Raw genomic sequence first — 27,724 nt, 5'->3', positions numbered from 1 at the left:
GAAAAAAAAAAATCTGTACTGGGGATCGAACCCAGGGGCACTCTTACCAGTAAGCCATATCCCCAGGCCTTTTTTTTTTTTTTTTTTTTGAGGCAGTTTCTGTAAATTGCTGTGGCTCGCCTTCAACTTGGGATCCTCCTGCCTCAGCCTCCTGAGTTGCTGGGATTACAGGTGTCACCTCCATGCCCAGCTGAAATGCAAAATATTTTAAATCTGTGGTTAAGGTGATCAAAAGTAGGAAATAGGAGTTAATTTTGTGCATATCTGGGTGGTTAGTTGATAGGCTATTGATGTTTAGATGAGTAAGAACAACACATGTACAGGCATATGTAAAATTCATAAATTATCATATATTTATTCCACAGCTTAACTTCCTCGCTTTCATTTCAGAAATCCATAATTATATTTTTATAGTCAAGATTTTTCACATAATTTGTACTCTAAAAAATAGTTCTAGTCAAAGGTAACAAACTGCAGCCCGTGGGCCACAGGCAACCTGTGGCTTGTCTTTGAATGGTTCCTTGAGCTCCCAGAATGGATTTTACAAATTTTAAAGAGTTATATTGAAAAAGAAGAACATAGGACAGAGACTTTATGTGGCTCAGAAAACCTCAAATATTTATTATCTGGTGCCTTACAAACAAGTTTGCTGACCCCTAACCAAAAGCAAGATTACTCAAAGTGTGCTCAGTGGTACGTCTGAGCTTCAAGGTTAACTTGTTAGCAGGGAATATGTTCCAAGACCCTAAGGGGATGCCAGAAACCATGGTTAGTACCAAATCCTACATATACTATGTTTTTTCTTATACATAAATATCTATGATGAAGTTTAATTTGTATTAATAAATTAATAAAAAAAGAACTCAGTAAAAGATTAACAATAATAGGTGGTAATAAAACAACAGTTATGACATACTATAATAAAAGTGAATGTGCAAAGTATATTCTCACTGCACTTAGCAATTATTTTCAGACTTTGAAACATAGAAAGCAAAAACTCTGATAAGGGGCCCCACCATACATCTGTAAGCTCAACTCTTAGTTAACCTGTTCTTTCATGGAATATTTAATTTAAAAAAAGTCTCAATTTTTCTTTTAAGATGTTGATGGACCTTTATTTATTCATTTATTTATATGCAGTGCTGAGAATCAAACCCCATGGCCTCGCACGTGCTAAGCAAGCGTTCTACCACTGAGCCACAATCCCAGCCCCAGAAGAATTTTCTTGATGAAGGAAGCTATATATTGATTAATTTGGACAGGTATTTCTTATCTCCTTGTGGACCAGCACTGAGCAGTAATTAAGGAATTAAAAAATTAAGTGTAACTATGTTCAAAGTCTATAGAATTTACCTTGTGGGTTAATTGTAACAAATCTAGGAAATTTAAAACTTAGCATTCCTTTCCATGTTTCTAGAAGTTATTTTTCTTCTAGAATATTCAAAGTTATTAAAAGAATTTACAATGAATGAATATCACATTTAAAAGTCAAAATTACTTGAATGACATCTTAAATCTACTTAAAAAGAACAAATCACTGAATGCTTTTATCAAAATAAGATTATTGTAAATTTTATCATTATGGAAGGAAATCTGAGGCACAACCAAAATTTAGAGTTTGAGTAAGTTAGCAATTCACATAGTCATATGCTAGTTGGCTGCTTACAGTTAGCTGAGGTTAAGTTTTGTTTCTGTCTAATGTAAGCATTTACCAGAAATGACTGAAGTTTCACTTGTGTCTGCAGTACAAGCAGGGTTATGACCATCTGTAAGGTCCAGTTGGTTTTGTTGACTCAGGAATACTTCAGGCCTTGTATCCTACTTGGATAGCATTCAACACCCATCTGATTGCCAATGTTGAGTTGGGGGTCATACCTCATGAATGACACAGTTACACCTCCACACATTCACTGTCCTTACCCACCAGCTGGTTCACCCATGTACATCTTATTAGGAGTTCAGTTCTGGCCAGTCCTAACCACCAGGCCCACTGCTGCCCGAACCAGGCTACAACCTCCTCAAGGCAAGACTACTTGCCTTTTTTGGAGTCTACAAGATAGCACCAAATTAAAAAAAAAAAAAAAATGTGTGGAAGACAGTGATGCTGGACATGATGTTTCCTTTTTTTACATTCTTTTTAGTAGAGTGTATTTTGACATATTGTACCTATATGGAGTATTACTCCCATTCTGGTGGCTGTACGTGATGTGGAGTTACACTGATCGTGTACACAGGAAAGTTATGTCCAATCCATTCTACTGCCTCTGCTGTTCCCATCCCTCCTCCCTTCCCTTGATTCCCCTTTGTCTAATCCAATGAACGTTTTCCCACTCGTCCCAGACGTGATGTTTCTGATTGTCATATGATTTGCACCAAATAATCCTCAAGGACCCAGCAATGGTCCTCTTGAATGAGGACACCAACCAATGTTTTCTTCTGTGTGTAATCAGATGTGACATTGTGATATACTCTATGCTTCATAAAAGGGGAGGCATCATACAAATAATAATTGTTACTCATGCAGTCTCCATTGCCCTGATCAGGGATTGGTCTATTTCTAATGACCCTTAACCTTTGATTGAGACACCCATCCAACTGGCCCTATCCACCAACAGGTTTGCTGATATTTATCTCACTGGGAGTCCACCTTCCAGTAGCCCTGCCAGTTCCATTGTTCTCGATACCCACAACCAGTCAGTCTAGAGCTTTTCCTGTGCTCTGCACCTTTATTCGAAGCACTGGAGATGGTTCTTGAAGTAGTGGAGAGCCCGTTTGAATTGGATCTGATCCTTGGTGTTTTTCCGGTATATGCCATAGATCTTCTCCAAGGTGGTCAGGTTCAAGACCTCTGGACTGTGGGACTGGTGACCGACAACCACATATGGGCATGAGCCCACCAGTAGACTCCCCAGCCCATCAACAAAGAACTCTGTGAAGAGAGGGAGAGCAGGAGAGGAAATGAGAGCTGCCACCACAGAGCCTGAGTCCTCCTGCAGCTCTGTGAGGACGGTCAAGGGAGAAGCTAGAGAGGTCCAGCTCCGTGTAAAGCCACAACCTTAACTCCAGGAACCTGCCTGTCCTGATATATTGGGAGGCCATAAGCTCACTTCTCAGGCAGAGAGGCAGGATCAGGCTTCTGCTGAACAGAACTGTGGGCTCCAGCGTGGAAGGAGAGGGAGGCAGGGGCAGTTACCAGCAGCAGTTTAATGGGAAAGGACTTCTGGGAAAAGCGACTAGGAAGCAGGACAGAGCTGGAGGGGAATGAAGGGGACGGGCATCTCAGATAGACAGGGACAGCCTAGGAGAGGCACAGACGTGGAAGAGAGAGGAGGCAAGAAAGACCACGCGCTCCCTAGTTTGGGGTGCAAGAGGAAGGAGACCCACTGGTGTGGCTCTTGGTGAGAACAAGCTGCCCAGGGGTCCGCCCTACCCGCCTCCCTTCCCCTCTCCTCCAGCCTCCCACCTGAATGAGCCACACGTTGCAGGCGGGGATCGAAGCCAACTCTTTGGAGTCGCTCTGTGTGGGCCAGGAAGAAGTTGACAACGCCACTGGTCACCACACAGCGGGGGAAGCCATCCAGGCGCTGGAACCATCCCTTCTTCTTGCTAAGACAGTCACCACCCTCGCTCTGTTCCAGCAACAGCTTGAACTGGAACGTGTTCCCCAACACGCTGCCACCCACCTAGCCAGAGGGCACAGAGATGTGATTCGAGAGCATCCTGCCTCTCCAGGAAGCCCCACTGGACTCCACCGCTGGTACGAGGAGAATGGCACCTTTTCTGGATCTGCCCTTCAAACCATCCCTCAGTTACTTCTCTTCTTGCCCTGCGGTCACAGTTTGTACCATACTGCTGCTGGGCCCGTTGGGTCTTTGAATTCCTGCCTACCCTGATCTCCTTGATGTGAACAGCATTACCTCCAAGTCCAAAAGGCAGGCACCTGCTACCCATATTCTGATCACACTACAGGGAGCTCTCCTCTCCTGGGAGAAGGTCACTCAGCACTCCCTTCTATGATCTGAGTACAGGCAAGAGGCAGCCTATTCTCAATGTTCCATTTGTGAAGTGTACGTGTGCCAGGTTTCCTTGCAGGAAGCCATGTATCTAAGCTGCCTTCCTCCCCTCCTGTCTGCTCCCGGTTTACCACTCCACATGCCTGTCCATGCCCCTGTGGGAGATAAATGCATTTATGTTTGAGCTTGAGCAAAACAGGATGAGCAAGTACAGTCATCCTTAGTATCCATGGAGAGATGGTTCCCAGACCCCCTGCAGATACTGAAATCCCTAGATGCTCAAGTCCCTTGTATAAAATGGCACAGTATCTGCAAATAACCTAAGCACATCTCCCTGTAGACTTTACATCTTCTCTAGGTCTAGGTGTGTAGCTCAGTGGTGGAGCACTTGCCTAGCATGCCCTGAGGCCCTGGGTTTCATCCCTAGCACTGAAAAAATAAAATCAACTCTGAATTTCTTATAGCACCTGATACAATGTCATTTTTACACTGTATTGTGTAGGAAATAATGACAAGAAACAAAAATTTGTACATGTTCAGTGTTGTCGTGATCCTCAATGGGTCTAGCTACCTAGTACATATCAGCAACAAGGTAACTCCACCCCTTACAATATATATATATTTTTAGTTATAGATGGACACAATACCTTTATTGTATTTATGTGGTGCTGAGGATCAAACCCAGTACCTCCCACAGTCAAGGCAAGCGCTCTGCCACTGAGCTACAACACCAGACCCCTCACAATTTTTGATCAGAGGTTGATTCAATCCTGTTATAGAACTCACCAATACCAAGGGCAGACTATATACTAGTTCTGAAATAATCACCATCATTTAAAGGTGACACACTGAGGTCTACTCATTGTCCCTTCTCATCTGTTCCTTCTTCCTTCCTTTTTGTAAATGAATCCTCTGAGTTTTAAGTGGAATGAATTAAGTTAAAGTCAACTATCGAGGGGCTGGGGTTGTGGCTCAGTGATAGCGCACCTGCCTAGGACGTGTGAGGCCCCTGGATTCCATCCTCAAAACCACATAAAAAGAAAATAAAGGTATTGTGTCCATCTACAACTAAAATATATACTTTAAAAAAAAAAAAAAAAAAAGGCCATTAGCCAATTAAAGACGACATTTCCCATCGCCCTTACATTAAGGTTTAACCAGGTGGCTAAGTTCTGACTGGAGGGATATGATTTAGAACTGGTGTATGCAACTTCTAGATCGTGTCCTTAAAAGAAACCTGTCTGCAGGCTGGGCGTGGTGGTGCACGCCTGTAATCGCAGAGGTGTGGGAGGCCGATGCAGGAGGATGAGAGTTCAAAGCCAGTCCCAGCAATTTAGTGAGGCCCTAAGCAATTTAGCAAGATTTTGTTTAGAAATTAAAAAAAATAAAAATAAAAATAGAAAAGAAACAGAAAGCTGTTTGCCCTGGACTTCCTACTCCCCCTTGTTTCTGGTCTGCGGGAGTGGGGCGGGGAAGAGTGTGGGGGGCAACAAGAGGAAGTAGTTGTTCAGTATGCTCTTGGAAGCTGCATGCATGGAGTTCCAGACTGCAAGCATGGAGTTTCACAAGAGCAGGTACTACACCTTCCCTCTTGTTTAAGCTACTGTAATTTGTCCCTATGGGGTAGCCAGCCACGTCTGAGTTCATTCAGATGCTTTGTGGATTTTCCACTGTGGTCATGATAACATACCTTAGGATTCATTTCCTTGTTTTCTTTTCTTTTCTATGGTACATTGACTTTTGGTGTTTTTATTACTTTCCTCTTTTTTTTTTTTTTCCTCTTTTTTAAATGTCATTGGGGTCATGTGTGCTTTTAAAGTTTTGTACTACAGGTTGAGCATCCCTAATACTGAAATCTAAAATCCTAAATGATTCACAATCCAAAATATTTTGAGTGGCAACATGACTCTACAAGTAGTAAATTTCATACCGTGAAACTCTGCCTCATGCACAAAATTACTTAAAATAGTGTATAAAATTGCTGGGTGTGGTGGTGCATGCCAGCAGCTCAGGAGGCTGAGGCAGGGGGATCGCAAGTTCGAAGCCAACCTCAACAACAGCAAGACGCAAAGCAATTCAGTGAGACCCTGTGTCTAAATAAAATACAAAATAGGGCTGGGGATGTGGCTCAGTGGTTGAGTGCCCCTGAGGTCAATCCCCGGTATACCCCCTCCAAAAAAAATTAGTGTAGAAAATTACCTTCAGGATATGTGTATAAGGTATACATGAAACAATTGAATTTCATGTTTAGATCTGGGTCCCTATCTAAGAGATCTCATTGTGTATATGCAACTATTCCAAAACTTTAAAAAATCCAAATTACAAAGCACTTCTGTTCTCAAGCATTTGGATAAGGGTGACTTTACATTTAAAAAAAAAAAAAAAAAAGTTCTGTGACAGAACCAAAGCATGGCTCTCTTTAATCTCCCACCAGTCCTCAGAGAGAGTTGGAATTGATGCGCAAATACACCATTTTAAAGGTAGAACAACTGTGGATTTTAAGGGGTGGGGTGTAATTTGCTCGGAGAAAAGTAAGTGTGGAGGGAAAAGCAGAACTCACATCTTGTGGTTCCTTGTGCAATGCTCTCAGGCCCAGAACTGTGCTTACTCATCTGTGGCATCAGCTCCCTCCCTCCCTCCCTCCCTCCCTCCTGCCTCTACACTTTCCTCTCTTCCTCTCCAGCCCTTCCCTTCCCCGCTGCTACGGATTGCTGGTGGGATACACTTGGTGATTATCCCTTACCACATCCAGCTCTGTCTTCTCCAGGACATCCACCAGCACCTCAATCTTGGTCTTGTCGTTGAAGAGAAAGTCATCGTCCACCCACAGAACATATTTGGTGGTGACCTGAGATATGGCCAGGTTTCTACCAGCAAACCAACCCTGTAAGTGACACAAGCTTAGATCAGCAGTTGCCCACCCTGGCTACAAAGGAGAATCACAGGGGGAGTGTCCCAATAGTCAGGCTGTACCCCCTCATGGATCATGTCAGAATCTGTGGGGGTGAAATCAATACACAGCCAACATTGAGAAGCACTGAGCCAAAGGGAGTCCATGTCTCAGGGAAACACAGTAAGAGACAGTGACTTTCTGGGCGAAGATTGTGACAAAGAAAAGCTAGAAAGTTCTTCGTTGGCTTTGTGGACTCTATGAATGGACAGAAGTACTTTTTCATCTCACAGGGTTTCTGTAATTCTTCCTCTACTTCCTAAGAGATGTCAAGTTTGGGGGACATCTGAGAAGTATTATATCCACTTCCTTCTTTATGTATGCAGGAAGGTGTGGGGAAGAGAGTTGGGGAGAGGGAGAGAGAGGAAGGGGCAGGCAGGCCCGCAGAGCCTAGTGTGGGTGGAATCATGGGGCTGAGAGATTTCTCTGCTGTTGGAGCTATACTTCAGGAATCCTTAGGATGTCAGAGACCTCAAGTTACTTATAAGGACCTCTTGTCAATTTCCACACCAAATATGGTGGAAGATGAAACAACCACTTCTTTTTTTTTGCGGTGCTGGGGATTGAACCCAGGGCCTTGTGCATGTGAGGCAAGCACTCTACCAACTGAGCTATATCCCCAGCCCAAAACAGCCACTTCTTAATGCGGAAAAGCGAGGGTGACCCGATTTCTCTCCAAATCTGGAGTTAGCAAAGGGATTCAGGGAGAGGCCCCACTCCCTCCCAATCCAGGCCTTCTCTTGCCTTTGGAGACCACTGAAGGAGCCCCATCCAGGGTAGAATTGACTCTGGGGTCCTCTTGTCTAGGGAGCATAGTACCCCAACCTCAGGGGGACATACCTTCCCAAAGGGCATTAGATAATACTCCACATAGTCATCTTTAATTTCCATGGGCTCCTTGCTGTCATCAGCCACGATCACAGTCACATCTGGGTAATACTTTCGAATACTCTGAAGTAGGACCTTAACCTTGTGGGGGCGGAGGAAAGTCTTGGTGGCAATGGTCACCAGATTTCTGAGCTGCTTCCCTGAACAAAAAAAGAGTAGATGCCAGAGTTTCATCTTGCAGGAAACCTCACTGTCTTAACTTGCTTTCTGGGATGCTTGGTTTTGTTTTACAGTGCTGGGAATCAAACCCAGGGCCTCACAGAAGATAGGTAAAGGCTCTACCACCAAGCCACATCCCAGTCCCTGAGGGCTTTTTTCTTTTTCCCTTCCTTTCTTTTTTTTTTTTTTTTTTTTTTTTTGTGCAGGTATTGAACCCAGGGGTGCTTAACCACTAAGTCACATCCCCATACCTTTTTTTAGATATATTTTATTTAGAGACAGGGTCTTGCTAAATTGCATAGGGCCTTGCTAAATTGCTGAGACTGGCTTTAAACTCCTGATCCTCCTGTCTCAGCCTCCTGAGCCACTCGGATTACAGGCACACTCCATGGTCCCTGGCCTGAGGGCTTCTTCATGCCACAGCCTGTCAGTATTTATGGACCCCATACCTTTTGTATCCAGAAGGTGCTTAATAAGAGTTTCTTGCTTGATTGGAAAATAAAGACATTTACAACACCCAACTTGTTGAAATTTTACATCTTTTCCTTTTCCTGGTTCTGTGGGCTCTTCTATGACATCTTCCTACTCTCTGTTCAAATACTGCTCCCACTCAACCGTTAGCATTTTACATACACCCTGCTTCCATCTTAACACTAGAAGTTAACACGCACAGGCCTTCACCACTCAAGAAGTTCAACGTGGAGAGTCACAGAAACCAGGTCTACAGGAGTTGAGATCCGCCCTTGACATCAGATTCAAGTCCTAGGAGAAGCCTACCTGGTCATTATCCTCAGGAAGATATGAAGGGAAAGAGGTCCGCTAGGAAATGAGAAGGCCTGAAAGAGATTGTCCATTCTGAGACATGTGACCTTACATAAAAGGTCGGAAAACGGTCAGTTTTTCCATGGAAAAGATCCCAGGGCTGGGCGGGGGATATAGTTGGTTGGATCCCATGGTTGGTAGAGTGCTTGCCTTGCAAGCCAAAAAAAAAAAAAAAGAATCCAATGATGAGGGGCTGGGGTTGCACCACGTATATAAATCAATGAATAAAATAAAGGTCTATCAACATCTAAAGAATTTTAATATAAAGATCCCATGATAAAACAACTGCAGCTGGGGTACGCATTCTGGATTCAGCCACTGTGGGCGGAGCCGCACCAGGGGGCTGAGCTAGAGGATGTCAGCTCCGGCGGTGTGGGTGGAGTTAACTCCTGCGGAAAGCCACACCCTTCCTACTGTTGATCGGTGAGCTGCATACAACCCCAGGCAGAGACGATCGCAGAATGACAGAAATCAGAAGTCATCCAGAATCCCCTCAAAATTTTTGTCTTGCGCCTTTACTTTAGCTGCGAAAGAATCTGATGGAGGGAAAAAGAGACCAGTGGAAAGAGTCAAGTAAATTGTCCTCAGCTTCAGCAACTTAGCCAGGCCCTAAGCAACTGAGCGGAATCCTGTCTCTAAATAAAATACAAAAAAGGGCTGGGAATGTGGCTCTGTGGAAGCGCCCCTGGGTTCAATCCCCCGTGCCCCTCCTCAAAAATAATTGTCCTCAAGATCATGCTGAACCAATCCTCCCTACTCCTCCCCTTTTTAATCTTTTTAAAATTTTTTTCCCTTTTTTAAAATTAATTAATTAATTGGGGGCAATGCTGGAAATTGAAACCAGGGGCACTCTACTATCAAGCTACTTTTTATTCTTTATCGTTTTGAGACAAGGTCTCTCTAAATTGCCCTGGCTGACCTCCAACTTGTGATCCTCCTGCCTCAGGCTCTCGGATGGCTGGGACTAAGGTGTGTACTGCAAGCCAGGCTCCAGTCCGTCTAACCCAGACCTCACATTGCTAAGCAAGCTCTCTACCACCGAGTTAGATCTCCATTCCCAAGCAGATCATTTTATAGGAACATTCCAAAATCAATTCAATGGACCTACAGAGCCAAAACCATTAAAGACACAGAATTGAGATTTTTGTCTCCTTCTCTCACTCCCATTCCCACTCCTAATCCCCAAACCTAATTGTCACTTGGACCAAAAAAGAAAAAGATGCGAGTTTTAACAAACTTTAAGAGACATACAATTCCTACACCACCATATGATAAAGGAAGAATATTATTATCAGTATAATCCACTTCAGAAAAACAGCAAAACAGGGAAAGTAATTGGCTGATTTTAATTTATCAAAGGATCAAACTTCTAGATAACAAAAAGTCTCAGAAATCTCAGAAACAAAATTGAAAGGCAATGCACAAGACCTGCACAGATGGTGTACACCTGTAATCCCAGCAACTCCAGAGGTTGAGGCAGAAGGATCAACAGTTCAAAGATGGACTGGGCAAGTTAGTGACACACAGTCTCAAAATCAAATAAAAAGAACTGGAGTGGGGGGCTGCGGTTGTGACTCAGTGGTGGAGCGCTTGCCTAGCATGTGTGAGGCACTGGATTCCAGCCTCTGCACCGCATACAAACAGATGAATAAAATAAAGGTCCATCAGCAACTAAAAAAAAAAAAAAAAAAAAAATATATATATATATATATATATATATATGAATAATTTTTTAAAAAAGAAAAGAAAAGAACAGGGGCACTGGGCCTGTAATCCCAGAGACTCGGGAGGCTAAGGTAGGAAGATTGCAAATTTGAGATCAGCCTCAGCAACTTAGTGAAGCCCTAAGCACCTTAGCAAGATCTTGTCTCAAAATAAGAAATAAAAAGGACTAGGGATGTAAATCAGTGGTATTAGTGGTAAAGTGCTCCTGAGTTCAATTCTTGGTACCAAAAAAAAAAAAAAAGAAAAAAAAGATTGTGGATATTATTTCCACTGCATCTCTAACACTTTAAAAAGGTCTGGAAATGTAGCCCATCTTTAAAACAAATCTAAAGAAATAAAAATAAATAAATAGAAACAAAAAGTAAAATAAAAAAATTTAAAAATATGAAGTCAAAAAGCTTTGGGATGAATTTTCTTATGCTTATTTCTTTTATTTTTGAGACTTATTGTATTAAGCAAATATTTTAAATCTTTATCAATAGATACATAATGTTACTAGTTCAAAATTATAGTGTGATTTATATTTTGAATAGAATCTATTTGGATAGAACACATTATATTTCAGACATATAAGTAATCCATTTAAAAATGCCAAGTGGCTCAAAAGATCCATCCCTGTCCCCCAACTACTGGGTTTCCTCCCAGGAGACAACCAATATTTCTTTTTTACTTTTCCATAATCAAAAGGTACGAACATACATTCTATCTTTCCCCCCTTTTATTTTAAAAGCTTACTCTTCATTCACTTCTGCATCTTTTTTATATCTTGGCAAGCATTTCATATCATCACTGGGGAGTGCTTGCCTAGCATGCACAAGGCCCTGAGCTGCTTCCCCGGCCCCTCACATGCACCTCTTTTCTTTTTCAGCATCAAATATTTTAGTGCCAGGTGCAGTGGCGCATGCCTGTAATTCCAGCAGCTCAGGAGGCTGAGACAGGAGGATCGGAAGTTCAAAGCCAACTTCAGCAAGGACAAGGCACTAATCAACTCAGTGAGACCCTGTCTCTAGATAAAATACAAAACAGGGCTGGGGATGAGACTTAGTGGTCAAGTGACCCTGAGTTCAATCCCCCATACCAAAAAACAAGAATGTTTAATAAGTTAATTATAATCAAGTTATTTAATCATCTGTTGCAACAAATACAAGTGTTCCAAGCAAGTCAAGGTTCTTATCCATTTGAGAATCGGTCTTGCTCACTAGGACATGTTCTTGTGTATTGTTCACATTGTCATAGTATAGATGGGTATCATCCAATGAGGAATCTCAGAAAAAATTTTTTCTCCTAACAGCATGTGCTATTCTGATAATGGCCAGTGTGGTTACCAAAAGTATAATTTTGATTTCTTTTTCTTAAAACAGTTGATTTTAAAGAATAAAAGTTTCCCATTATGAAAAAAATATTCTATTCATTTTTTTATTTATTTAATATTTTTAATACTGGGAATTAAACCATGGGGTGCTTAAACACTGAGCCACATCCCCAGTCCTTTAAATTTTATTTATTTATTTATTTGTTTGTTTGTTTGTTTTAAGTTTTGAGACTGGGTCTCGATAAGTTGCATAGGGCTAGGCTTTGAACTTGGAATCCTCCTGCCTCAGCCTCCTGAGTCTCTGAGATTACAGACTTGTGCCACCACACCTGGCTTGAGCATATATATTTTTTGATACTGGGGATTGAACTCAGGGGCACATAACCACTGAGCCACATCCCCAGCCCTTTTTTGTATTTTATTCAGAGACAGGGTCTTGCTAAGTTGCTCAGGGCCTTGCTGAGTTGCTCAGGGCCTTGGTGAGTTGCTGAGGCTGGCTTTGAACTTGCAATCCTCCTTCCTCAGCCTCCCAAACCACTGGGATTACAGGCATGTGCCATGGCACCCAGCTTGAGCATGTATTTTAATGTCTAAAAGTATTGCTAAATTAAATTTTTTTGTGAACTGAGCACTTTTCCTTATTAATTTATAGGTGTTCTTAAGTAAAATTAGACTTTACTGTGTATTTAAGATGATTTTTCCCCAATTTGTCCATTGTCATTTGAATTTGCTTATGGTGGGCTTCTGACATAAAGACATTCTAAAATGTTATCTATCTTATGTTTTTAGTGTCTGGGCTTTGTGCCATGCCTCACACTCTGACATTACTTTTTAAACTCTATGGTTTTTTTTTTTTTTTTAGTACTTTAAAAAATATCTAGATATCTGATCTATTTGAAACTTATCTTGGTATGAGCTGTAAGACAGATTCAACATTTTACCCTCCACAGCTACAGTGATCCCACAGGATTTCATGAATAATCCATCTTTAACTTGCTAATTTGTCCCATTTAATTTGAAAATCACCTTTATCACACAGTGAGATTCTAATACATATTGGGTCTATTTCTGGGTTTCCAATTTGATTCCATTGAAGTACCTATTCATTCCACAGTACCACTTAGTTTTTATTTCTATTACTTATTAAAATGTTATAAGTCGCCAGGCAGTCACTCATACCTGTAATCCCAATGGCTCAGGAGGCTGAGACAGGAGAATGACAAGTTCAAGGCCAGCCTCAGCAACTTAGCAAGGCTCTGTGCAACTTAGACCCCCGTCTCAAAAAATTTTTTTAAATGATGGGGGATGTGGCTCAGTAGTTAAGTGCCCCAGGGTTCAATTCCCAGTACCAAAAAAAAAAAAAAAAAAAGAAAAAAGAAAGAAAAGAAAAAGGTATAATTCACTCTTTTTTTTTTTTTTTCAGATAAGCTTGAACCACATAGCAAGCAAATATAGTAAAGCAATACTAAGGGAATGTGTCCTAGAATTTTTTTTCCCTTGAACAAAACTGGTGCTCAAGAATCTCACCAGCCCTGTGGTTGTGATCAGTTCTCCATCTCAGAGGTGGCCCCTCCAAATTTCAACCAATAGCTCTACCGGATACCACAGTGGAGCCCTAAGGACAAGGGCCTTACCTGGTCCGGGGTCATATAACTTGGGTATGACAGGATGGCGGATGGTCACAGGGAATTTGGCCACTGAGGACTTGAACTTCAAACTCACTGGAGGAAGAAAACAGGTCAAAGCCTGAGCCGCATCACATCTGGATGGAACTCCACGCTGCCCCAGGAAGCTGAATTGAGAGGCTCAGGTGAAGGTGGTAGAGTGAGTGCTGGCAGGGACAAGATTGAGGACCCCACCCCCGCAGAGCCTAAAGCATTGGAGCTCCTGACTTGTCCCTGGGGCCACCTGATGAATGCTCCGCAGCTCTCGCTTCTTCCCCGTGAGAGTGTGCGGGGTGGCGCGGGCTGTAGAGGGTCTGGGTTAAGACTGACCGCGTTGCGTACTCTCTGAAACACCTTGAATACATCACTTCACTGCCTTCTCTGTCTACAAAACCAGGACAATAGTGCCTGTTCCATTTCACCTCACGGGGTCATTTTCTGAAGGGGAACGTCTTAAAATCTGAAGGTGGGAAAAACTATTTTTTTAGCTAGCAGTCATGAGTGATCTATCCCTTGTCTTCTGTTGGTGTCCCGGGAATGCATCCATGTGGCTACTTAAGAGAAAGGGGTTCTTTGGGTTGATCCAGAAGGAAACCGAGTCTGCCCTGAAAATAGCAGGAATTGTTTTCCCGGAGGTTTCTAGAGTAGGGAGAGGAGACAAAGTCACTGCCCTTGCAACTGGGAGTTCCCCCACGTGCCCAGGCCAACATATGGATGCACAGACTGGCTCCCTTCTCTCTCCTCTCCAGGTTGAAGATTGCGCTTTGAGAACTGCAGGGTGACAGAATTGGGTGATGTTATGGTTTGGGTAAGTCCCCCTCAAAGGTCTGAAGGTTTGGATACCAGTGGGGCCTTCCTGGAGGGGGAGGAGCCTTTAGGAGGTGGGACATTGGGAGGTCTTCAGGTATTTGTTATGACAGAACAGTAACACAGGTGGTTTCCTCAGCGAGCCCACCCTTGTGTGATGGGAGCCGCGTGAATGATCTGTTTCCGTCCTTGAGTCACTGGATGGGATCAATGGCAACATAGGAATAGTGTCAGGAACAATAACTGGGAAGTCTGGTGTTAGAAACAGATGAAAATGAAGAATCTTAAACACAGGCAGGCTTCCTGGAGGAAGAAGACTGAGGAGGAATCCCAGGGATATTTTCTAGCTCCCTAGGCATTTGCAATCCAAAGACAGGCTCTCACCCGTGTCCACCCAGTGGTGCTGGTACACTGTGCTGGTGTATGTCACATGCTGGAGGATGAACTGTAACAGCTTCCGGCTGCTGGTTGAAATGATCATCTCTTTCTGGCCTCTGCCGTGCACGACATCACCTGGGACATCAGCGAGGGTGTTCAGTGACCCCTGAGAAGCTGTCAGGGTGACCTAGGGTAGCATTAAGTTTATTCACATTATTATGCATCTATCAATCACCACCATCCATTTCTAGATCTTCTTCACCAATCCCAACTGATTCTTTGTAGTCATTTAACTATAAGTTCCCATTTCTCCTTCCCCTAGCCCCTGGCGGAGAGATGCTAAATGCCAGAAATGGAAAATATCCGTTCTCAGGAAAAACACATATGCAGGATGGCCAGCAGGGGGCAGAGCACAGAAGAGCTAGAGAAACATCTGGGCTAAAGGACAAGGTAGCTGACGCTGTACCCTCTCCACCTATGAAATCCTAGACTGTCTTAGGACTCCTGTGTGTTTAAGGGCCTGCTTCTGCAAATATAGGGTATTCCTTGGTTTGTAAGGTATCCCTCTTCTAGATTTCTTCTTACAAGATTTGTTCTTGCTGTTGTTTTGTGGTACTGGGATCAAACCCAGGACTTCCTAAATTGCTGAGGCTGGCTTTGAACTTGTGATCCTCCTGCCTCAGGGTCCCGAGCTGCTGGGATCACAGGCGTGTGCCACCATGCCTGGCCTTACTGCTGGTTTTGACTGTTTGCCAACTCCTCCTTGCTCTAACCTCCAAAGGGAGATTTTCAGGGCTTGATGGGAGACCCTTTTTCCTTCTTACTTTATACCTTCCTGCTGGAGTATTTCACCCGTTCTTATAGCTTTAAATACCAATTTTTTGTGAATGGTTTCAAAACTTGTCTCCAGCTCATTTCTTTTGATGATCCAGCTGCCTGGTTGATGGTCCTGCTAGGAAATTTTGCAAACAACTCGAACCCAGTGTCCTCGACACTGAATTACTGATAGTTTTGATACTGACAGAAACTACTGATAGATCCCCATTGCCCACTCACCCCATGTTTCTCCCTGCCTTGTGAATGGCACTTCATCCGCTCACCGGCTCAAGCCCCCAAAGGGAAGGCGTTCTTGTTCTCTCCTTTTCCTCTCACCTACAGCCCATCTTGGAGCAAGCCCTGCCAGCTCTACCTTAGACCTGCAGCTAGCAGTGGACTACCTCTCTCCACCCCCACTGCCACCTCTACACTACTCTCTGCTTGTTTTCTGCCATAGTCAAGTCGGTTTGTTTTTGGTGCTGGCGATTGAATCCAGAGGCACGTTACCACTGAGTTCCATCCCCAGCCCTTTTTTTTTTTTTTTTTTTTTATTTTGAGACAGGGTCTCACTCAATTGCCTAGGACCTTGCTAAATTACTGAGACTGACCTTGAACTTGCAATCCTCCTGTCTCAGCCTACAGAATCACTGGAATTACAGTTGGGTGCCACTATACCTGGCAATAGCCAGGTATCTTTATGAAAAACAACTGGATTGGTTTATACCCAAAGGACTTAAAATCACTACAGTGATACAGTCACATCAGTGTTCATAGCAGCTCAATTCACAATAGTAAAGCTATGAAACCAACCTAGGTGCCCTTCAATAGGTGAATGGATAAAGAATATGTGGTTTATATACACAATGGAATATTACTCAGTCATAAAGAAGAATGAAATTATGGAATTTGCCAGTAAATGGATGAAACTGAAGAATATTATGCTAAGTGAAATAAGCCAATCCCTAAGAAATAAAGGCCGAATATTTTCTCTGATATGTGAATGCTAATTCACAAAAAGGGGAAGGGAAGAATAAGGGTATTTTGGACTAGACAGAGGGGAGTGAAGGGAGGGGAGAGGGTATGGGGGTAGGAATGATAGTAAAATGAAGTGGCCATTATTACCCTGTGTGCATACATGATTACGTGATCTGTGTAGCTGCACATCATGTACCAGATGAATGAGAAGTTATACTCCATTTATGTACCATATGCCAAAATGCTTTCTACTGTCCTGTGTAACTAATTAGAACAAATAAAAAGATATATTAAAAAATAAAAGGCGGCTTCCTCTCTGGGAAAACACCAAATAGCAGATGACGGTGGTGCAGCCAGAGGGCCCGGAGGGCCTGGGGGCCCCGGAATGGGTGGCCATGGCGGCTTCTGCAGAGGAGTCAGCAGTGGTCTCCCAGGCCACTGCCGAGGCCAGGGTCAGGGCCAGGGCCATGGCGCTCGAGGAGGCAAGGCTGAAGACAAGGAGTGGATCCTGGTCACCAAGCTGGGCCGCCTGGTCAAGGACATGAAGATCAAGTCCTTGGAGGAGCTCTACCTCTTCTCTTTGCCTATCGAGGAGTCTGAGGTCATCAACTTTCTCCTGGGGGCATCACTCAAGGACGAGGTTCTGAAGACCATGCCTGTACAGAAGCAGACTCATGCTGGCCAGCGGGCCAGGTTCAAGGCATTTGTAGCCACTGGGGACTACAATGGTCATGTTGGACTGGGAGTAAAGTGCTCCAAGGAGGCAGCCACTGCTATCCAAGGGCCATCATCCTGGCCAAGTTCTCCATTGTTCCTGTGCGGAGAGGGTACTGGGGGAACAAGATTGGCAAGCCCCACACTGTTCCTTGCAAGGTGACTAGACGTTGTGGTTCTGTGCTGGTGTGGCTCATCCCTGCCCCCAGAGGTACTGGCATTGTCTCAGCCCCTGTGCCCAAGAGGCTGCTGATGATGGCTGTTATTGATGACTACTACACTTCTGCCAGGGACTACAGTGCCATCTTGGGCAATTTCACTAAGGCCACCTTTGATGCCATCTCCAAGACATACAGCTATTTGACTCCCGATTTCTGGAAAGAAACTGTGTTCACCAAGTCTCCCATCAGGAATTCACTGACCATCTTGTGAAAATCCACACCAGAGCCTCTGTACAGAGGACCCAGGCTCCAGCTGTGGCTACAACATAAGAGTTTTTATACAAAAAATAAATAAATAAATAAATAAAATGAATGAAACCTGTTAAAAAAAGAAAAGAAAAAGAAAATGTGGTATATATACAGAATGGAATATTACTCAGTCATAAAAAAGAATGGCTTTATAACTTTTGCCAGTAAATGGATGGGTCTGGAGACTACTATGCCAAGAAAGATAAGCCAATCCTCCCCCCAAATAAGATCAAACATTCTCTCTGATATGTGGACACACAGTAAGGTCAGGGGCAACCACTGTCATTGGATTAGACAAAGGGGAATGAAAGAAAAGGGAGGGGGGACAGAAATAGGAAAGACAGTGGAATGAAATCTGACATTTCCTATGTACACATATGAATACACCACAGTGAATCTCCACATCATGTACAACCACAAGACTGGGATCCTAATTAGTATAAGATGTACTCCATCTTTGTATAAATTTGTCAAAATATAACTCTACTGTCATGTATAACTAAAAAGACCAGGTAAAAAAATCAACTGTAATCCCATCAGCTTTGGAGGCTGAGGCAGGAGGATTGTGAGTTCAAAGCCAGCCTCAACAAATTAGCAAGGCCCTAAGCAACTCAGTGAGATCCTGTCTCCAAATAAAATACAAAAGGGGGCTCGGGATGTGACTCAGTGTTAAGTGCCCTGGGCTCAATCCTCAGAACGAAAAAAAAAAAAAAATTTTACTGGATTGTCACTGTTGCTGAAAATGTGAGTCAATCAATAGCTTCTCTCTGAGAATCAAGTTACTATGGGAGATACTGAGACAACCTCCTGCCTTCGAGAACTGGTATTCCGGTGGGGAAGAAGTCAACAAGCACAGAACCACACACACAGTTCCTCAGGTACAGATAAGGGCAGAGCTCAGGGGTAGAACACTCTCCAGGAGTCCTTGAGTCCCAGTCCTTCCACTGCAAACAAACCATGTAGAAACAAAACAAAACAAAACGCAGTGTAACAGAAAGTGACAGTAACGAGGTTCGGGGTTCGGGGTGAGCTCAAGGGGAGGGGAGGCAGAGAAGGCCTGTGGAGGACAGAATCAGCTCACTCATCTCCATTCCATGCTCCCTCTGGATGCACAGGTGGGAAGCCTAAGTCACCTTTCCCCCAGGCCCCTCTTTCGGGTTCTGGATGGGAGTACAGCCCAGCAGTGAGATAGCCCTTCAGAAGACCTTGGCTTGGTGCATCCGTAGGGAAAGAAAGGAGGACACTGAGCACCTTCGTCCTGCCAGCCTGACCCCAACAGAGGCCCTCCAAGGCAGCACCCACGACCCTGCCAGCAGCGTCCTGTGCAGCAGAAACGGCAGCTGCCGCGGTGGCCCCGTGCTTTTGTGTGGCCTTGGGAGGTCGCCCCCCAACTCCAGCCACTCCCAAGGCTGAGGAGATCATGCTTCCACACACAGCCTACCTGCTCACCCACCTTGGGCTCATTTCATCTTGTGACATTTCGTCTGGACAGGGGCAAGGACAGCAGGATGTCCAGTGCAAAAAATGCTGGGAAGGGGACTCTTACCTTATAGACTGGGACCTCTGGACCTTCATACTGGAGACCTGGAGGACGCGGGGAAAAGGACAAAAAGTGCCGTTTGAGAAGTTGCCAAGGCTCCCTCGTGCTGTCCCCTAACGACACATGCTTGAGAGACCCTACAAGTGTCACCAGTTATCCAGTGTGTGGGCTGACACGACCCCCTCTTCCCCAGAGCTGTCAGATAGTGCCACCGTCTTTTCTCAAACCCACCGTCTTTTTGTTTCTAGGGCCTCCAGAATCCTCCCCAGCTTTGGGTGCCAGGAATTCACTTGGCCCCTTCCAGGTGACTGTGAGCAGAAGGGAAGGCAGCAATGGAAACAATGACTCATCCTTAGATGAGGGACCTGAAGTCATCAAATTCACAGAGATGGGAAGGAGAAGAGGGGTTGCCGGAGGCTGGGAACGCGGAGTTGTTGTTAAATGGGAATAAAGTACCAATTGGAGCCTGGTATGGTGGTGCCCGCCTATAATCCCAGCAGCTCCAGAGGCTAAGCAAGAGGATCGTGAGTTCAAATCCAGGCTCAGAAACGTGGAGAAGCCCTAGGTAACTCATCGAGACTCTGTCTCTAAATAAAATATAAAAAACAGTCTGGAGACGTGGCTCAGTGGTTGAGCGCCTCTGGGTTCAATCCCTGATACCAAAAAGAAAGTACCAATTTGGAGGCTCAGGGTGCGGCTCAGTGATAGAGTGCTTACTGAGCATGTGCAAGACCTTGGGTTCCTTGGGTTCCATCCCCAGCACTGTTAAAAATAAAAATTAAATTGAAAAATTCAGTTGGGAATGGCAAAGAAGTTCTAGAGATGTCTAGAGATGAATGATGGTTGTACTATAATACAAAAGTATTTAATGCCACTGAACTCTACAGTTAAAAATGGTCAAAATTATAGTTCATGTTATGTATATTTTACCATAATAAAAAAGTATCATCCAAAATAGAAAAGCATTTTTTAATTGGCTATTCAAAAGCTGGACATGGTGGTGCACATCTGGAATCCCAGCTACTTGGGAGGTTAAGGCAGAAGAATCTCCAGTTCAAGTCCAGCCTGGGCAACTTGGTGAGATCCTGTCTGAAAATAAAATAAAAAGGGCTAGGGTTGCAGCTCAGAGGTACCTTGCTCAACATGGGGAGACCCTGGGTTCAATCCTCAGCACCCCAAAAAAATAAATAAAGCTATTCAAAGCCATTATCAATTCACTCCAAATGTATTTACTTTAAAATCTCTATTTTTATAATATGTCTAATTCTAATTCAAACACACTTCTTTATGCGGCCCGAATAAGCTTACTAGGCTCTCAACATCTAAAGAATTGGCAACACAGTTGATTTCAGGGCTGGGTTGTATTTCAAAGGTAGAGCGTTTCAAAAGCAAGGATGGCAAGAACCGAAAGGAAGGGAGCAGGCTCAGCTGGATCAGGGATGAGGCTTCGACATGCTTCTCCCTTCCCTTTGTCCCATCTGGGAGGCTCAGCCACAGCTCTGGCACCTGCCTCAGGCACTCTCTCTCATTGCTACCTGTTTGACATGTGATTTTAAGTAATTTGGGTCTTGCTCATTAATGTTGGACCTAAAGAGGGCTCAGCTGGCTTCATGAGACATGCCCCTTCCCAGGTGTCATTGCCACCCAGCACATACTTGCAGGGTTCATGATGGGACTGTCGACTCAAGATGCCAAGAGCCCACAGCAGAAGAGTCCACCACCAGACAGGCCCACAGAATCCACCATCTCTGCACTGGGGGAAGACGTGTGCACACGCAGGCTCATGCCGCTTGTCTCTTCTGGTGATGTTGCACTTGGCTTTGAAAAGGGATGGGATGCTGAACTAGAGGAATGCGTAAAATTCTACCACGGAGGAAGTTTTAACCAGCATAACCAGCTTTTCAAAATGCCTTCCCTAGAGACCGGCTCACACACTGCCTTTGCCCTTCATGCTGGAAGATTCCATAGAGTCAGCTTTGCCCTAAGATTCTTAAGAGACTCTCTGCTTTCTGTTCTCTTCTATATTTTCTTGGTTCCCAAGGAAGACCACAGCTACTAAGGGCGATTCCCAGTTGTGAACCAGGGAGGCTTCTCGAACTGTGCTGGGTATACAGCAGGCATTCAGTGAATGACTTCTGTTCCGTCCTTTGCCTAAGAAGAGTGAGAATAATGCCTGCACCTCCTAGGATGTTGGCATACCTACCTGGGATGAGAATGGAGTGCAGGGGCATCACCTCTACTCCGTGGACTGGGTACCCAAAGGGGATGTTGGGCTGAGCCAGCAGGGGTGGTGGGCGTGGCAGCCCTTCTCTGCAGGAGAATGCAAACATGAGCAGCTGCCCTGATGCTGGTCCCTGGTGGGTCCTCAAGGTGAGTTCCTGCACACACAGCTTTGCCCTTCCCATGGTGAGAAATCAAAAGTACATTGTTTCTGTCCCCCTCCCCATATCTTTATTTTCACCCCTTACCCAGGCTCTATTCCACAAACGTACTGAGGCAGTATACAACAAAGCAAATGAAAATGAAAAATCACAATAAAAAATGAAGTTATTAGACCACAGGGGCCAACCCTCCTGCAGTAGCTGAAAACCAACATTATATCTGAACTTCCTGGTAGCCAGGTATAAACTGATTGACACTCAGTATACTATCACCAGGGAGATGCAGATCCATTCCTAAAGGGAAGGAAACTATCTCCAGTGCCAAACTCAAAAGTAACTATATCACAAGAAATTTGATAGCAGGTGGTTGTTATCTCAATATTTGTAAAACAAACCTAGTAACTATTTTTATGTTTTGTTGTAATTGTTGATAACCTTCAGTCAAGGGCAAAAGCCTATCAATCCAGGAAGAAAGTCTTTGAGGCATGAATGCACGGTTGAAATGTAACTTTTAGGGATGCCGTTTAACTATGCATATCACTGAAATTACCTTGGAAAAAGATTAGACTACTCCAGTGAATATGCATACAAATAAGAAAAAGTTAAAATTTTTAAATGAAAAAGGGCATAAATAGGCAATTAGCAGATGAGGAGACACAAATGACAATAAACACGTGAAACATGCTTCACTTCAATATTGATCAAGAAATGTGGATTTAAAAAATAATGAAATACTTTTCTCATTAAAGTTTTGTTTAAATTTGATGAAAGCAAACACTAGTTAGGTAGAGGACGTGTAAGTTACCGCACTCACCCACTCCTCATGCAAGTGTGAACCAATGGAGGTCCTTTGAGAGTAATTAGGCAGTATCTATTAAAAGTAAAAATAAGGGGCTGGGCTGGGGTTGTAGCTCAGTTGGTAGAGTGCTTGCCTCACAAGCACAAGGCCCTGGGTTCAATCCCCAGCACCAAAAAAAAAAAAAAAAAAAAAAAAAAAAAAAAGCAAACGACTATATGACCTAGCCACAGGTCAGATGTGAAGTAAAAAGAGAAATAGAGGTATGTGGAAAACAATAAGATATGCATAAGGATGTTCATTTCAGAATTGTTTAAAATAATATTCTAGCTGGGTGTGATGGTGCACACTGGTAATCCTAAAGGCTCAGGAGGCTGAGGCAGGAGGATTGTGAGTTCGAAGCCAGCCTCAGCAACTTAGCAAGGCCCTAAGCAACTCAATGAGACCCTGTCTCTGAATAAAATAGAAAAATGAGCTGGGGATGTGACTCAGTGGTTAAATGCCCCTGGGTTCAATCCCCAGTGACAAAAAAAATAAATAGATAAAAATAAATACAGTGTAATGAGAAAAGTGGTAACAGAAACACTCAAAACTCATCACTTCCTAAGTATCTTACTATAACCTTTGATCTCAAAGCTATTTACATCTACTCTTTCTGCGTGGTGGAGATGTTTTGTAATTGTGACCTACTGTGTGTCTCTTTCCAACTCCACATTCAGTAACATCACACTGGGAACTTAAAATCAGCTATGGTGTAGGTATTTCCACCATGGAAACTGGCATACACTCCAAATGAGGGTAGCCCTGTCTGGACCATTGTTAAACATTTAATAACACCCCCCAATAAACAACACTCACACTCATGAGTATCCTCTTTACTTTTAAAAACACCAATGATTGTATATTGTACAAACTTCTTGCATCTTGCTTTTAGTAGAGCTCTGTCTCCTATCAATGCATCTAGATTTACCAAATACCTTTTACTGCCTGAAACTTCTGTCCTCAGAATCGCTCCTCTGTGCTGAGGAAGTGAACCACACTTACCTTCCAGACTGCCAGGCCTGTGCTAAATTGGAGACACAGAATTACACAAAGCCCCTTTCCTGGAAGGATGGGAACCCAGACCCAGGCCCAGATGCAACTAATAAGAACACTAACCCACCTGTTCAATAACAAATATAAAACTGGGCTTTGACTGTTACCTTGTCCTTGAATATTCTTTTCTCATTTCTCAGGTATGGAATCCATTCTCCCTCCTAAGATCTACCGTGTCACTCCCTCTATGACTATTGTGTTAACGCTGAGCTTTGAGTCAAACTCTTGAGTTTCCACCCAATTTGTTAAACATATGCCCACAATCACTCACTATTCAACACTGGGTTCCGTCACCTGTGTCACCATGGTGGCACAAGGAAAGTGTTAATGTGAACAGACACTTGATTATAGGGAAGGGTGCACTTTCAACACTGTAAGCTCATGGAGTGCAGGATCTGTATTAGATTTATCTCTGTCCCTAACTCACACCTTGCTCAAAGCAGGCATTCGATATAGTCCATGCGCTAAATAAGAAAGATGTGAGGAATCAGGAGGAGCTGAGCATCTCCCTGCCCAGCTACCTTTATCCTCACAGGCACAAAACCCAGTACATTTAAGTTGTTTTTTTTTTTTTTTTTTTTTTTAATTTTTACTTTCTTTCCTCATCTAATGATTACATTATGATTTTAGTATGGAATAATATTCACTGTGTATGTAATTATAACTATGTTCACTTTAATCATGAACTGTTTTTGCCAATTGCTACATTCTCTTTGTCAAACTTAATCGCTCCTGTTTGCTTAAGCTTTCTGTGTGGCATGGATAAGTGACCTTGGAACTCTGAACCAATAGTTGGAGTCTCTCAGTATATTTAAATGCATCAGGCAGTGGGCCTGTTCACCACTGTCACAGAAATGTCTCCTACCGCCCTATTTCTGCCCCTCTGTTGACCTGAGGCTTTGCTTGCTACATGACTATCTTTACCACCATCCATGTCAATCATTATCATTGGGCTCTGTTGGCTTCTGTTTATACCTGTATTGCCTTGTATAATCCCAAGAGCCCATTTCCATAAGGAAAGGAGGGGATGATGAGGACATGCCCAGGAGCTTCTCCAGCTTCGTAGATTTCCCCACGTGGAATCAGTCCCTTCTGAAAATTCCTTTGCCCAGCTCCCTCCACCTCAGCACCCCACTCCAGCACCCCTTATCCTTCCCCTGCCTCTCCCCATCTCAACCCCTGGGACTCTGCAAAAGCCCCTCTCTGTTCCTTCCTTCCCCACTGTGTGCCTACTGCATATTTGCATACCTGGGGTGTTCCCTCCTGTAATGACCAAGAGTCCCCATCTGCCCAGGGTGGAGACAAAAGCCGGCTTCCCATACAAGCATGTCCCGTGTTTCCCCTCACACCATTCTCTCATTTTACGCATACTTGCAAAGGCTTTCTTTGTGTTAGGTCTTGAGTCTCTGGGTACAGAGACGTCATGAGTCAGTGGCAGAAAGAGATCCAGAGACGATCAGACAAATGGTCTCAAGGGACACAGGCAGAGGGCATTGTGGGAGGCCAGGTTCTACTTGAGGTGAGAACTTGTCACACCAATGTATGACCATCTGCATACTTAGGTTTGTTTATTATTTGCTTATTCATTTATGTTGCAGTCCTGGGGGTCAAACCCAGGCCTTGCAAATGCTAGGCAAGTGTCCCGCCACAAAGCTGTGTCTCCAGCCCCCACTGTCCAGAATCTTAGGATGATCATGATGAGTATTAAATCATATTTGTCATTACAACTACAAAGCAGATACAGTTTTAAGCCCTTTCCATCTATCAACTTCGAAGATCCTCAGGATGACTCTAACAGAGGAGACTTAGCAGCTTGCCCAAGGTCACTAGCAGAAGGTAGAGGCTGCAGTCCCTGAGTGCGGCTGGCCTGCCTCCCACCGCCCAGTCCCATTGCTCTGCACACAGCCAGGTGTGCCATGTTCAAATCCATGGCAGGATCATCTGTGTATCCCATTGGCGGTGTGGTTTTTCAACACGCCCTTCCTACTGGTGCCTGCATGTCTTTCCTGGGGACAGCCTCCATTTGAGTGTGGTTTAGGGGGTAGTGGTTCACTTCAAAAATCAAATAGGGAGAGATCTGACTCACTCCTTCCCTTACTTTTGATTAATGACTTAGGCTCAGTTGACAGAGCACTAATGCAGTGACCTGGGGACAGGATATTGCAGAGTTAATGACAACATAGGCACCAGATGGGTATTGGCCTGTTGGTTCTTGTCCAACTTCCCAGCCTGCCCATCTTGCCACCTATGGATTGGATGAGATCCCAGAATCTTTCCAACCAATTCCCCCTTGATATCAACCAGAGAATCAATTTCCTCCCTTTTCAATTAATAGTCGTAGTTGATACACCTTGAGGTTGGCACCTCTTTTAATTTAAAAAAGTGACACACCCCCTTGCACAAATGGCAGGTGGACTGTATGTTCCCAATATATAAATGAATAAAACAGCACAACTTGGTGATGAGCACAGGGTCACCCGCTGCGAGGTTCTACCACCAACATCACCCTTAACAACTAGTCTCAAAACACCTCCATTCCTTTTTCTTCTTCTGTTGTGGGATGTTTTATGCATGCACTCTCCATAAATCTTCAAGTGAGGACCATATCCTCGAGTCCCTTCCCATCCATTCCCAATAGCTCCTCCCAAGAGAAGGAAGTCCTGCTTTTTCTCTTAGGACTCACTCCAACCCCCAGACCCACCATCCCCTATGGTCCGCCTTACCTCCTCTGAAAGTGTTCAAATTCAGCCTGTCTCCTTGCCTGCACGGCTGGGAGGTCGCTGTGGTTATAGGCATCCTGCAAGTCAAAAACTCTTCGCCCTTCGGAGGTTACACATTTGCACTGCTGTTTAGGGAACAGCCTAGAGCAAGCAAGACGGCTGTAAACATGGGCTGGGCAGGAGGGAACCTAAAGCCTAATCCAGTGTGTCCCTCACTCATAGGATCTCCTTTCCAACACACAGCTGTCCTAACTGTCCTAACTGGGTCAAGACCCTGGAATCCTCCAGTAGTGGCTCTTCACGGAGACACAGGGAGGGAGGGAAGGGAAAGGGAGGACTAAAGACAACCCCCCTCCTCTCTCTCTCTTGCAAGGTGGAGCTTGTAATCCTCCTGCCTCACCCTCTCAAGTTGCTGGGATTACAGGCATACACCACAGTACCTGGTGTCGCCCCTCTGGAATTGTCTCCTGCGCCTAGCCTTTTTCATCCTGAGAGCCACAGAAACTTCAGCCGTGTCCCAGGGAAGAGGGCAGAGTGACAGGAAGGTAATGTCTCCCTTTAGTCTTGGTCTGCAGGGCCCTCCAAAGTTTTTAAGGGATTTTGCTGAGTGCTGTATAGAACAGAGACCAGGGCCTGTGGACCAGGCTCTTTCCTGGTTCCTACAGTTGGGTATCACTTTAGCAAATCAGCAGAGGTTCAGGAAGAAAGGGAGCTGTCTGTAAACTGGGCATAGCCAGGCTTAGTACACCACAAGGAAGAGAGAGCGCGGGAGGGCTAGGGTGGCTCACCAGATCCCATCGTAGGAAAATAGGTTCCCGATGCGCTCCTTGGGAAGAAGCGTCAGTGGCAGGTGTGCATGGTCTGACTTGAAGCCATGGAACACTACCGGAAGGGACACACTTCTGAACATAAATAGAACAATGCCAAGTACCAAGATGAAGGCTAACGTCTTGAGAAGCCACGGAAATCTAGAGCCGATGGAAACACAAAAAAAGCAAAACACATGAACAACTCTTCCTTTTGGGTCTTTTTCTTATACTAGGCATATTGATATGCAATGAAGGAGGCTCTTTCCATCCTTTTCTTGAGGCTTCCTTGAAGATGCCTTTGCAGAGGCTGCCTGCAAAACACAGGTTGGCCTGAGTGTCTGTCTCTTTCTTTTCTGGGTGTGGTTGTGAATTCTGCCAGTCTCCCAGACATCTAGCTTGATGGGACACCGTTAGAGCAAGAGCTGCTCTGCCCCAGGGATGGATGTCTCCTGGCTAAAGGGGTGTCCTGTCAGATCTTCAAAGGGGAGACTGTCTGTCCCCAGGTCATAAACTAACAGTGCTGAAACTTCCTGCTATGTTGGGGGCCGCTGCCCTGTAGGGCCCGCAGTGGTGGCTGGCCTCGCCCTATGGCGCGGAGAAGCCCAACTGCAAGTGCTTTCTATTGGCTGACTGATCTCCTCCGCGTCCGTGCTTAGCTCGTGATCAGTACATGTCCTCATTACCCACCAT

General features: G+C 44.4%; 1 protein-coding gene, 1 long non-coding RNA gene and 1 pseudogene across 3 annotated transcripts; 2 read left to right on the top strand and 1 right to left on the bottom strand.

The window, feature by feature from the left end:
- Nucleotides 1-360: 360 nt before the first annotated feature.
- Nucleotides 361-27,519, bottom strand: B4GALNT2 (beta-1,4-N-acetyl-galactosaminyltransferase 2 (SID blood group)). Its single transcript, XM_079134282.1, has 10 exons — nucleotides 27,014-27,519; nucleotides 26,229-26,366; nucleotides 21,437-21,543; nucleotides 19,240-19,277; nucleotides 14,725-14,905; nucleotides 13,504-13,590; nucleotides 7,804-7,991; nucleotides 6,757-6,897; nucleotides 3,464-3,683; nucleotides 361-2,929 (listed from the first exon to the last, which is right to left on the bottom strand). The coding sequence occupies exons 1-10, from the start codon at nucleotides 27,133-27,135 to the stop codon at nucleotides 2,727-2,729; spliced, it is 1,425 nt and encodes a 474-aa protein (XP_078990408.1). The 5' UTR covers nucleotides 27,136-27,519; the 3' UTR covers nucleotides 361-2,726.
- LOC306657876 lies at nucleotides 5,503-15,349 on the top strand. Its single transcript, XR_013762909.1, has 3 exons — nucleotides 5,503-5,587; nucleotides 14,283-14,341; nucleotides 15,041-15,349. It is a non-coding gene; the product is annotated as an uncharacterized lncRNA (long non-coding RNA).
- On the top strand, nucleotides 16,880-17,763 carry LOC306657860 (small ribosomal subunit protein uS5-like; annotated as a pseudogene). The gene has a single exon. The product of its transcript is annotated as a small ribosomal subunit protein uS5-like (transcript).
- Nucleotides 27,520-27,724: the final 205 nt, after the last annotated feature.

The sequence above is a fragment of the Sciurus vulgaris genome, assembly GCF_902686455.1.
Source record: "Sciurus vulgaris genome assembly, chromosome: 3".
In the NCBI taxonomy this organism is placed as follows: domain Eukaryota; kingdom Metazoa; phylum Chordata; class Mammalia; order Rodentia; family Sciuridae; genus Sciurus; species Sciurus vulgaris.
This window is presented reverse-complemented; position numbering and strand designations above follow the sequence as displayed.